We start from the raw sequence: 12,183 nt of genomic DNA, 5'->3' as shown, positions 1-12,183 counted from the left end.
AGCCCAGCGCGGCCCAAGTCCCGAGCCAGGCGCGCATACAGTAGGTGCTTAATAAGTGCCTGTCCTTGCACCAGCCTTGTGCTGCCTCCCCACTGCCCCTTCCCGGCAGTCACTCAGTTGCTTGGCAGAGCAGCAGGGTAACTGGAGGCCCCCCGGGAACCCGCCCGGGTCGTGGCCTCCAACCCTGAGTTCAGTGTGTTGTGGGTGGGGACTTGAGTGGCCGGAGCGAGAGAGCAGAGGCTGGCCGGGTCCGGAGGTTGGAGGATGAGCGGGCGGAGAGGTGGCCAGGAATGTGTGGACTTTGGCCGGCGCGCCGGACCCACCCGGGGCCGGGCTCAGCTCTCTGGCGCTGCTCTGGGTCTTCCTGTTTTACTGAGGGCGGGGGTGGTGGGGGGAGGCCCAGAGAAGTCAAACCACCTGCCCGAGGTCACACAGCGCAGCCCCGGCCGCCCCCTCAGTTCTCGCCAGCAGAGGAGCTGTGGGCGCGGGGAAAGGGCCTCTAAGCACCAAATGTCAGACCTGCGGAAGGTGCGGGCAGGTCACACGCGACGGGCTGAGCCGGCCTGTTGGCTGGCCACCCCGCCCCCCCCAGGCAGTGCTCCCGGTGAGACATTGTTTCTCCCTGGCGGGCAGGACGTGCTTCTCCGGGAAGGGGCGCGGCGCCTCCCTTCCTGCCTGTTCGGCCCTTCCTCCCCCTGAGGCCGGCTGCAGGGGTCCTGGCTGCTGGCCAGGGGCCTGGCAGAGGTCCAGAGAGAGGGAACAGGATGCTCTGGCCCAGGCCCTGGGGGCTCCCAGGCTCATCCACCACCCACGGTGCTCCTGGGCCAGCGGGGACAGGGGTGATGGACCCGTCGAGCAGGAGGGGTCAGCGCCCAGCAGTGGGTGCAGACTGGACTTCGGAGCTGCCTGAAGTCCTGGCTCTGTCTCAGGCTCCTGCAGGACCCGGCAGGTCAGAGTCCGGCCTCTGTTCTCTGCCCTGTGAAATGGGTCACAACAGCACCAGCCCCCTTGGTGTCGGGTCCCCGGTGGTAGCCATGGTAGGTTCCGGGTTCCAGTATTTCTAGGGGAGTGCCTGGGTGTGTCCTGGGCCTGGGGGGGGGGTGGGGAAGCCAGAGGCGACTCTGCTGGCCAGCGACCATCGAGGAGACTCAGAGTATCCCCCAAGGTGCCTTTTTCAGTCCCATTATACAGATGGGGAAAGTGAGGTCCGGAGAGTTGGCTGTGGGTATCAAGCTCCAAGTGGCACTTAGGACTCCGCAGAGCCCGTCTTCCTTCTAAGTGACTTTCGCTTTGGTGGTGGAGGTGGGGTTTGTTTACCTGGTGGTGCTGGGCCTTGAACCCAGGGCCCCTGCAGGCCTCTCCGCGCCTTGGAGCGTCTGTCTGGCGTTGGATGCTTGCTGCACGCCGCCGGGCCTTTGCAGCCCTTCAGGGGGTACAAGTGAGCAGAGGTCAAGGGCACAGTGCCATGCCGAGGGGAGGTCCTCCAAGTCACACCTCATCCCAGTGACCGCTGATGTTTTGGGGGGCCACAACGGGGGTACTCAGGGCTGACTCCTCGCTCAGTGCTCAGGGATCACTCGGGACTAGGGGGTTCTGGGGATCGAACCCGGGCTGAGCACGTGCTTAGCAGACACCTCCCCTGTCGCTCTGTTGCTCCGGCCCGAGTGTTGTTTGCGGGTGGGGGACTCTTCAGCAGTGCTCAGGGGTTGGGAGTAGCTTTCCCAATAATGCTGAGCCAATCGGGCCCGATCCTTCAGTGCTGACAGACACCGGTGCTGGAGGGGGGGTCCGTGCTACTGGGGGTTCGACTTGGGGTCCTGCCCCTGCACCCCAGCCCGTGAGCTCCTTCCTGGCCCCAAGTGTCTTGTGTTTCTCGAACCCATGATTCTTCTCCCGAAAAGCATCCCAGTGGGAACCCACCTAGTCGTACAACTGGGGGGCTCCGTGTCTCCAGGCAGGGAGACCAGGGATTAGAGCCTTAGCAGCCAAGAAGATGCTTTGCACCCACAGTTCCTTCTTTTTTTTTTATGCTTTTTGGGTCACACCCGGCGATGCACAGGGGTTCCTCCTGGCTCTGCACTCAGGAATTACTCCTGGCGGTGCTTGGGGGACCCTATGGGATGCTGGGAATCAAACCCGGGCCGGCCGCGTGCAAGGCAAACGCCCTCCCCGCTGTGCTATTGCTCTAGCCACCCTCCACCGTTCCTTCTAACTCCTTTTTTTCCAACTTTCTGGCCGCCTCCTTCTGAGGGAAGCCCTGAGTCTGCGCCCAGAGGGTCTCGAGACAGACTGGATCCCGAAGGGTGGGGGGGGGGCTCATCCTTTCTCTCCAGCACCAGTGCTGGTTGGGACCCAGAGAATTGCACAGCCCACTGAGGAGAGGCCTGCAGGTGGGCGGGGGAGGGGGCCAGACCCTCCCTCCCCCCACTCCGGCTGTGTGTGTGTGTGTGTGTTTTGGGGGTGAGGGAGGTGCTGTGGTATTTGCTTTGGGGAGCCCGTGGCTGTGAAGCAAGAGTCTGGTCTTCTACCCAAGTCCAGGACACAGTTCATGTGGCTTTGGGGTGTCCCTGCAGCCCGGCCCAGTCCCGCGTTCCCGGCTCAGCGCAGGCCTGTCCCCAGCACGCCGCCTCCTCGCAGCCAGGATAAACCCGGGCTGAGGGCGCCTGGGGAGCACTGCGCCAGCCCTCCCCTCTTGGGCCCGTTCTCTGTTTTGCTTATTTGGTGTTTGGGGCCGTGGTCCAGCAGGCCTGGGGGCGACTCCTGGCTTGGTGCTCAAGGGACTGTGTGCTGCCAGGGTAGGAGGTCGGGACACCCATGTGGAAAGCCCGAGTGATAGTGCAGCTTGGAGGGCGTTTGCCTTGCACACAGCTGACCCGGGATCGAACCCCAGTCTCCCATGTGGTTCCCCGAGCCCCGCCAGGAGTGATCCCTGAGCTCTGAGCCAGGACTGAGCCCTGAGCACTGCTGGGTGTGGCCCAAACACCCAAAGCAAGCAAACGGGCAAGCAGGACCCAGGTCCTTCGAGACATCCCCCCTCCCCTAGCTCTCTGCTGTTGTGTTTTGCGGGGGGGGGGGGGGGGCTTTGGGGGCCACGCCCAGCAGTTCTCAGGTGCTGGTCTTGGCTCTGGTGTCTGGGATCAGGCCAGAGGTGGCCACATTACATGCAAAGCAGGCGTCTTACCCGCCTACCGCTGCTGGCTGGGTTTGGAGTGAATACATAGGAGCTATGACGGGCTTGCCCCCCCCCCGATACTCCACACAGGGTCCCAAGACCCCCTTGTGCTGACTGGGTAGAGGGTCTTGCCAGCGGGGGGCAGGGCAACTGGGCCCCTTTATTTTGTGCCTCCCACGGCTGGCTTGGGCCGGCTTTTCTGGGAGCTGTTTCCCAGGGTGTTAAATTAGTTAATTAGGACGAGCATCATGGCTTCGTGTCTGGCACATGCCGAGTGCCAGCCAGCAGCGCTATTATTGTCGTTGTTATTAAATTCTTCCGCATGCCCCATGCTCTGCCTTCACACCTTTGCTTGTGCCTGCCCTCCTGCCTAGAGCACCCCCGGCTCTTTTCTGCCTGTTCCAGCCGCTGCTTCCTTGGAGAACCTGTGCCCCTCCGTTCCTCGATGGCCCCTGGGAGTGTCTGATCCGTGTCATGTGCTCATGGTGACCCTTTCTGTAGGCTGGGCAGAACGAGCCTTTGACGTGTCCTTGCCTGGACTCCAGACGCAGTGCTCGGTGTGAGGGCTCAGAGCTGGGTGTGGAGCTGACAGGCTGTCAGAGGGCGTTCTTCCTGCGGGAGGAGACGAGGGGCCACATAACGGCAGTTGACCCTGGTCTGATGCCCAGCACCATCAGATAGAAACAGGCCAGGGGCTAGACGGTAGTACAGAAGACAGAGAGGAGATAGCACAGCAGGTAGCGCACTGGCCTTGCACATGGCTGACCCGAGTTCGAGCCCCGGCAGCCCGTAGGGTCCCCCGAGCTCCTCCAAGGGTGATACCTAAGCGCAGAGCCAGGAGGAAGCCCTGGGCACTGCTGGGTGTGGCCCCCCACAAAACCAAACATGAGCCAGAAAGCAAAAATGGAAGCATCAGATCCCAGGGCGGAGCCTGGGACAGTGGCTTTGGGTCCGAACATTGAAGGAGAAGCAGTATTTTTTGTTTTTGTTTTTTTCTTTTTGGGTCACACCTGGAGATGCACAGAGGTTACTCCTGGTTCATGCACTCAGGAATTACTCCTGGTGGTGCTTGGGGGACCATATGGGATGCTGGGAATCGAACCCAGGTTGACCACATGCAAGGCAAACGCCCTACCCGCTGTGCTATCACTCCAGCCCCAGAAGCAGTATTTTTTGGGATGGGGACGGAGGGCCGGGCTGCAGCGGCCCCCGTGGGCATCGTGGGTCCTGGGGCCATCAACTCCCGTTCCCCAAGAACCACGTCCTGGAGCTCTGAATCCCCATCCTCCACTTTTCTCAGCTCTTTGGCCATCCGCGTGTCCGGCCGGAGCCCCCCAGGAGGGCCTGAGTCCCAAAGCAGGGGTCCTGATGGCCTGTCTCTCCTGGCGGACAGCTGGTCTGGGGCCATGGTGCGGAGGGTGATGTCGGGACCGGGATCTGCCCGCGTGGAACCCAGAGAGGTGAGGCCACGCCCACTTGGGGGGCGGGGGTGGGGCTGTCGCTGGGCACCCTGTGATTGGTGGATTTTTAGGAGTGGGCGGGCAGGGGCGGGTTCAGCAGCGCCAAGTGCGTTCTGATTGGGGCAGGGCCTGGGAGGTGGAGCCGCCTGGGCGGGTCGATTCCCGGGCCTGAGTCTTGAAGAGAAGTGGATGCCCCGAGTCTGGGTGTGTACTTGGGGGTCTGGATTCTTGCTGAGCTCACTGGGGTCCTCTCCCAGCCCCGGGCAGAGGCTGGCCTGGAAGGGGAGCTGCAGCAGAGAACCTTGACCTGGAACCAGACGTCCACCCTCCCCTGCTTGCTGGACTCCAAGGGTGAGTGTCCCGGGTTGCCGCGGGAGGGTCGTGCAGCTCTGGGCCGGGGCCGACCACCAAGGCTGGGAGGGATCCCCCTCCTCCCCAGCCTCGCCTGGCTCCTTGGCACTGCCCCTTTCGCCCTCCGTGGCCCCTGGCCGGGCGTGTGTATTGTTTTATTCTATGCAGGGAAGGGCCGGGCCGGGGTTCAAGTCCTGGTCCGGGCTCCCTTTTGGAAGGGGCTTCCCGGCCCTCGCCCCTCGCCTGACCTACCCCTTCTCGCGTCTCCTCCACCTCTCTGCCCATGCCCAGCCTACCAGTCCTTCCACGAGGCCCTGGACGCCTGGGTGAAGGGGGCGGGCACCGAACCCTTCTACATCCGCGCCAACCTCAGCCTGCCCGAGCGCGCCGACCCCCACGCGCTGTGCGTGAAGGCGCAGGAGATCCTGCGGCTCGTGGACCCCGCCCACAAGCGGAGGCAGGAGTGGTTCTGCGCGCGGGTGGACCCCCTGACACTGCGGGACCTGGACCGGGGCACCGTGCCCAACTACCAGAGGTGATGGGGGTGCAACCTGGGGCGGGGGGTGGGGCGGGCGGCCGGGTGGGCTGGAGGAGAGGGGCGCGGGGCTCCCCTTCTCCGCGTGAACTCTCGCGGGATTTCCCCCCCCCCACAGAGCCCAGCAGCTCCTCGAGGTCCAGGAGAAGAATCTGCCCTCCGGCCGGCACCGGGCCCCCCGCAATAATGTAAGCAGTGGCGCTTTGGGGGGGAGTCAGAGGGGAGAGGCCAGCCCCATCCAGGCAGACGCGTGGGCAGCTGGGAGAAGCGCCCTGTCCTCCTGCCCAGGATAGGACTAATTGCATCCACTGTCCAGGGCAGTTCAGAGGACCCAGGGAGGCTGTGCCCAGTGCCAGGAGCATGCCAGGGACACGCCCCCATCACAGAGCACCCCCTTTGTGCACGCTCTGTCAACACCAGGCTGGGGGGTCAGTGACCTCCAGGCCAAGGTGACGGGGTTGAGATCGGGGCGATTCTCAACCACCCAAAACGGAACCCCGGCCCTGCGGGCTCAGCTGGCTCCTGACCCGCCCCCTGCAAGCTCTTCCGATCTTATTTAATTTTGTTTGGGGGTTACACTTAGCAGTGCTCAGGGCTGACTCCTGGCGCCACACTCTGGAATGACTCCTGGCGGTGCTCAGGGGACCCTGTGGGATGCCGGGGATCGAACCCCGGTCAGCCGCGTGCAAGGCAAACGCCCTGCCCGCTGTGTCCTGGCTCCGGCCCCGCCCCTGATTTCCCGACTTGGAGAGGTTGTGGCCTGCAGTGAGTCCCCCGCGTGTCCGTGTATAGGCATGTGTCCGTGTGCAGTGCGATGTGTGCTGCAGCGTGTGCAGAGGGGCGAGGCCTTGTATGCATGTGGTTAAAGCACGTGTGTGACATTGGGTGTATGTGTTTGACGTGTCTGTTTGTGAATTGTGTGTGTGTGACATAGTGTATACGTATGTTATGAGGTGTAAGTACCTATGTGAGGTAAGCATGTAGTTTGTGACGCGTACACGACAGGTGTATATGTGTGTGAGGTGTGTGATGCAGTGTGTGCCTAGGTAGCAGGGTGCCGGGGTGTATATGTGTGTATGTGACACTGTGTGTGTCACACAGTGATGTGTGTGACATTTTGTGTGTGTGTGTGTGGTGCAGTGTGTGCCTGTGTAGCGGTGTATGTCTGTGTGTGACATTGTGTGTGTACCTGTGTGCGATGTGTGTGACATTGTGTGTGTGACGTGTGTGTGGTGCAGTGTGTGCCTATGTAATGCAGTGGTATAGGTCTGTGTGTGACATTGTATGTGTGTGATGTAGTGTGTGCCTGTGTAGTGGTTGCCATGGTGTGTGTGTGTGTGTGTGTGTGTGTGTGAGAGAGAGAGAGCTGTTGCGTGTGTTGGGATCATGTAAGTTGCGGGAAGTGACCCCAGCATCGTGTCCCCTTGGCCGTTGTCCCCATCTGTGGCCTGTGTCCCCATCAGCTCGGCTCCTCTCACCCTACCCCCCCTCCCAGGTTTCCTGTCCCACCCTCGCCTGCCTGGAGGGCTGCCTCGTGCATCTGGGGGGTGGGGGACCCTCTGCTGGGTTCCGTTTGCTCCTTTCCCAAAGCTGAGTCCTGGGCGCTTCCTCCCTGACCCTCCCCCCACCCCCAGCTGAAGAAGCGAGCCCTGGACCAGCTGCGGCTGGTGAAGCCCAAGCACACGGGGGGCACTGCAGGGGACGCCCCCGAGTCGCTGCTGCTGGAGCCGTGTGCGGGTGAGTGCCAGGCGGGGGCTGGGGCCTGGTCCAGCCGATGCCCCAACGCTCCCCTCCCACACACAAGAAGTTGTGGGGCCCGGGAGGGAGAGGGGGCCCCCTCCCAGCATGCTGGGACCCCGCATGGGAGGCATGTGGGTGTGGCTGTGGGTGGGTGAGTTGGGCAGAGCAGGGTCTTGGTGCTTCTCGACTGTCCAGGGCCCACGTGTGAGGTCCCCAGACCGGGTTCTTGGCAGCACTGGGGTGAGATGAGGCCTTGAGCTGCTCCAGATAAGGGGCCGGGGAGTTCAGAGGCCGGACTGTCAATTCCGGAGAGCAGGAGGGGAGAGGGGCTAGGGATTGGCAGGGTGGGCTTTTTGCCTGGGGTCTTGGAGGATGAAGAGGAGTTCATCGCCGACAGAAAGCACATTGTATGCTTGCTTCCGATGGGAGGACAGCGTGTGCTGCTCTGCCGTGCACCCAGGTGACCCAGGGCCTCGGGTCTGTGTGGGACTCACTGCTCTGTGGTGAGAGAGGCTGGTGCCTGATGCTTAGATGTCCCTAGGAACACAGTTACAGAGAGTGACAAACTGTGGAGGAGAGCTGGGGTGTCCTCCCCCAGGGGAGAGTGAGGTTCGCTGTCCAGAGGTCAGTGCGGGGCTGTTGCCACCTTGGAGTGTGCGGACGCCCATGGTTGGGGGTCTCTGAAGGCAGGCAGGAGGGCAGCAGAGGCCGTGAGGGCGCAGGGCTGGCGGCCTCCAGGCTCTGGCGTGGCCGGGGTCCCCCAGTGATGCAGGGTGTGGCTATTTTACGTTTGAGAGGGGACAGCGATGGCACTGCCCAGCATTGACTCCTGGCTCTGTGCTCGGGAGTCGCCCCTGGTGGTGCTCAGGGATCACAGCAGTGCTGGGCCTGAACCCCCACCAGCCACATGCAAATCAAGCACCTCCCACTGTTCCCTCTCCAGTGTCGCGGTGGTGTTTGGTGGTGCCGGGGTTGAAACGCAGAGTCCCACACAGCCTCACAAGTGGCCCTGACACACCCCATAGCTCTGGGGTGCGGCCGCCTGCCCCCTCCTCTCCTCCCCCCTCCCGCTCTCCCACCTCTCTCCTCTCTTTCCCCTCCCCCTTCCTTCCTTCCTTCCTTCCTTCCTTCCTTCCTTCCTTTTCCTTCCTTCCATACTTTCCCTCCCTCCCTCCCTCCCTCCCTCCCTCCCTCCTCCCTCCCTCCCTCCCTTCCTCCCTTCCTCCCTCCCTCCCTCCCTTCCTTCCTCCTCCCTTCCATCCTTTTCCTCCTCCCTCCCTCCTTCCCTCCCATCCTTTTCCTCCTCCCTCCCTCCCTTCCTTCCTTCCTTCCTTCCTTCCTTCCTTCCTTCCTTCCTTCCTTCCTTCTTTCCTTCCTCTCTCTGCCTTCCTCCTTCCTTCCTCCTTCCTTCCTTCCTTCCTTCCTTCCATCCTCCCTCCCTCCCTCCCTCCCTCCTCCCTTCTTCCTTCCTTCCTCTCATTTATTCTTGGTGGCCGGGGACGCTGCCGTGAAAGTGGGGGGACACACAGGTGCTGGCTGGGGGCCTTAGGGGGTGCGTTCTACCTGCTTTGCCGTCAATGGCCTGTAGGGGGCGAGGATGAGGCAGAGGATCAGGCAATAGGGTCAGTACTGAGAGAGACACACAGAGATAAGAGACAGAGAGACAGAGAGAGGAGGCAGCTGGCCTGAGCCCCGTTCCTCCCGCCGGCCCCCGCAGAGCCCCCGCAGAGCCTCAAGCCCTACAGCCTGGTGCGACCCCTCCTGGTGCCCGCCCTGCGCCCGGTGGTGCTTCTCCCCGAGTGCCTGGCGCCCCGGCTCATCCGCAACCTGCTGGACCTGCCCAGCTCCCGCCTGGACTTCCAGGTGTGCCCGGCAGGTGAGTGGGGGCCGCGTGGGGTCGGGGGGGCCCGGGGCAGGCGGGGGGTGGGGGGGGTCTCTGGTGCAGCCGCTCTCGTCTCTGCCGCAGAGAGCCTCTCGGGGGAGGAGCAGGGCACGTCCTCGGCCCCCCGGCGCCCCCAAAGCCCGGCCGGCCACCCCTGGACTGGGCAGCAGGATCCGCGCCATCCAGGAGTCTGTGGGGAAGGTAGGTGGGGGCGCCCGAGGGCCGTGGGACCCAGGGGGGCTGCAAAGTGACCCCACATGGGGGGCTGCCCGCTCACCTCTCACGCCCCCCCAAAGCTGATGGAGTCGGGGTGCCTGGAGGTGGACTTCGGGGTGGGGGGGGGACTAGCTCTGCCCCGCAGTGGGCGGGCTTGGGAGAGGGAGTGAGTGACCTCCTTGGGGGGTCGGCACTCAGGGGACCCTGCGGTGCTGGGGAGGAGACCGGGGCTCCCACGTGAGAATTGGCACTCGGCCCTTTGCGCCACTTCCCTGGCCCGGAGTGACCCCGCCAGGCGCCACTCACCTCTTGGCCTCTGTGTCGGGGTCTGGGGGGTGGGCAGGGGGCCTTCAGGGGATGGTCCCAGCTCTGCCCTGGTCTTGCGGCAGGGGGGTGGGCGGGCGGGGCGTTTCTGGGCGGGAGTGACTGAGCTCTGCCCGAGCAGAAGCACTGCCTCCTGGAGCTGGGCGCGCGTGGCGTGCGGGAGCTGGTGCGGAGCGAGATCTACCCCATCGTCATCCACGTGGAGGTGACAGAGAAGAACGTCCGGGAGGTCAGGTGCGTGGGCGGGTCTCCGCCTCTTGGGACCTTTTTCTTGCGGGGGCGGAGGGGGCAGGAAGGGACTGCAGGGCTGCTCCTGGTCATACTGAGTCAAGAGGTCCAGGCTGACGGCTCCATGCCCGGGCGGGGTTGGGGGCCACCAGGACCACTTGGCCGTGCTCAGGGTCCACAGTGGTGGTTATGTCGGGGGGGCTTGGGTGCTGGCGGGCCTCGCGGGCCCAGCTCAGTCCAACCCCCGCGCTGCCTGTGGTCCTCGGAGCGCCACCCGGGAGTCAGCCCGGAGCACAGAGCCAGGAGTCAGCCCTGAGCATCGCCGGGTGTGGCCCCCCAAATGACGACGGGGAACCAAACAAGGGCGGGGACTCGAACTCGGCGCCTCACGCCGGCCCAGCCTGAGCGCCAGCACTCGGGGGGCCTCCCCGAGCCCCTCTCCCTGTCTCCTTCTCTCCCCACCTGCCCGTCTGTCCCTCCCCGTCGTCCCGTGTGTCCCCGGTCGCCACCCACCGGGCGCTCTTCTCTCGGCAGGGGCCTGCTGGGCCGGCCAGGCTGGCGGGACTCGGAGCTGCTGCGTCAGTGCCGGGGGTCCGAGCACTCCCTGTGGGGGCTGCCGTGCTCCTGGGCGCAGGTGTCGGCGCACGCTTGGACCCACGGCGAGGAGCTGGCCAAGGTGGTGCGCGGCCGCATTCTGCAGGAGCAGGCGCGCCTGGTGTGGGTGGAGTGCGGCAGCGGGGGCGGCGGCGGCCCCGGCTGCAGCGAGGCCTGAGCGGGGACCGTCCCCGCGGGCACCGGCTCCCAAGCCCCTCGGACTCGGGGACTCTCGGGCGGGGGGGCGCCCTGGCTTTCCCGCCGTTCCTGTTCTTGCTGCTCTCTCCCTGCCACCCCCCAAGGGTCCCCCCGACCTCCTCCCTTGGAGTCATACACCCCCCACCCGCATGTGTGGCTCCCTGCTCCGTGCTCGCGGAGCGTCTCTGTTCTCAGCCCCGCGCCGGCCGAAGGGGACACGCACAAGTTCTCACGGGACGGGGGATCCCCGGGCCACTGCCGGCTCTGCCCAGGGAAGCAGGGGGGGGCTGCCTGGCAGGACCCCCCCCCACCTCCGCTCAATCCCGCTCACCTGTTACCTCTACACGTGATCTCCCGGCGGGAGGGGCCGTGGTTCCCTGTGTTCGCGGCGGACCCGCCCCCCGCCCCCTGGGGACACTGACTCGGGCATTGCCGGTGCTCCCAGACGCAGCCGGGACCGAGTGCTCCCTGCGTCTGTGCCCCCCACCCGACCCCGTCTCCTGGGGTGCCGGGGGCAGCGCCAGTCTGAGGCTCCAGAATGTATGGCCGAGGGTTCCCGGGGCCGCCCCGTCCACTTGGAAGCTGCACATGTATGGGACATTAAACCTTTTGTTACGGAGCCGGGGCCTGTGTGTGTGTGTCTGGCTCCCTCCACCCCCGGACCCCTGCTTGCGTTGAAAGACACGCCGAGGTCCCCTGTGTCCCCGGGGAGGGTCTGGTTTCGCTCTGACTCATCCCAGAGCTGCCGGCCATCTGTGCCGGCATCCCCTTACCTGCCTGCATGACTGGGGGAGGGGAGACCCCCCCTGCCCCACCCCCCAGCCCAGCCCTCCTGGACCTGCTTACCCCAGCAGTGTCCCTGCGGTGACGGCCTCAGGCATCAGGGGACCCCTTCCACTGCTGAGTTGAGGGGACTCAGAGCCCACCCCTGTGTGCAGTTAGACCCCCCACCCCCACCCCAGACAGCGTTACCTGGGAGAGCACAGGCATGTGCAGGGGGAAGAATCCAGGCAGACTTCTGGAGGAAGAGCCACTGGAGTTTGGGGGTTTGAGGTCTGGGCATCTTTCACGAAGCATTTGCTGCCCCTGGACAACTGCCCCTGTCCTGGTCACCGCATGCACTTGGGGGACCCAGGGGGGTGGGGGAAGTGATGGTTCGACGAGGAGGGGAGCCCAGGCTGCGTTGAGTGGGGGGCTGGGGTCCGGGCTCAGAGCCGGGGTGGACACGAGCCCCTCGAATCCTGTGCTTCCCTGGGACCTGGGGCTGCTCTTGGCCATGCTCTGCCTTGTGGGGGTTGATAGGGTCCCAGGTGTGCCTTGGGGGCCGGGCCCTGCATGCGGGGACAGGCCGGACCTCCTGCCCCTACGTGACCTGCCCAGGGCGCATGCGTGTGTGAGGGCACGCGAATCCGGGGGTAGACCTGGGCGCTGAGACGCTGCAGTCTTTGCCTGCTCCCACGTTGGCGGGTCTTTTGCCTCCGAT

General features: G+C 64.7%; 1 protein-coding gene across 1 annotated transcript in view; it reads left to right on the top strand.

Annotated features, from left to right (window-relative positions):
* The window catches only part of CARD10 (caspase recruitment domain family member 10), a 30,725-nt gene extending 19,941 nt beyond the window's left edge, over nucleotides 1-10,784 (top strand). Inside the window, 10 exon segments of the mRNA XM_056137602.1 lie at nucleotides 4,473-4,632; nucleotides 4,890-4,983; nucleotides 5,275-5,518; nucleotides 5,637-5,706; nucleotides 7,153-7,255; nucleotides 8,976-9,134; nucleotides 9,225-9,262; nucleotides 9,264-9,341; nucleotides 9,802-9,914; nucleotides 10,443-10,784. Of these exon segments, the coding sequence (XP_055993577.1) occupies nucleotides 4,473-4,632; nucleotides 4,890-4,983; nucleotides 5,275-5,518; nucleotides 5,637-5,706; nucleotides 7,153-7,255; nucleotides 8,976-9,134; nucleotides 9,225-9,262; nucleotides 9,264-9,341; nucleotides 9,802-9,914; nucleotides 10,443-10,680 (1,297 nt within the window). The 3' untranslated portion in view covers nucleotides 10,681-10,784.
* The last annotated feature ends 1,399 nt before the right edge of the window (nucleotides 10,785-12,183 follow it).

The sequence above is a fragment of the Sorex fumeus genome, unplaced genomic scaffold (genome assembly GCF_029834395.1).
Source record: "Sorex fumeus unplaced genomic scaffold, SorFum_2.1 ptg000125l, whole genome shotgun sequence".
Classification (NCBI taxonomy): Eukaryota; Metazoa; Chordata; class Mammalia; order Eulipotyphla; family Soricidae; genus Sorex; species Sorex fumeus.
This window is presented reverse-complemented; position numbering and strand designations above follow the sequence as displayed.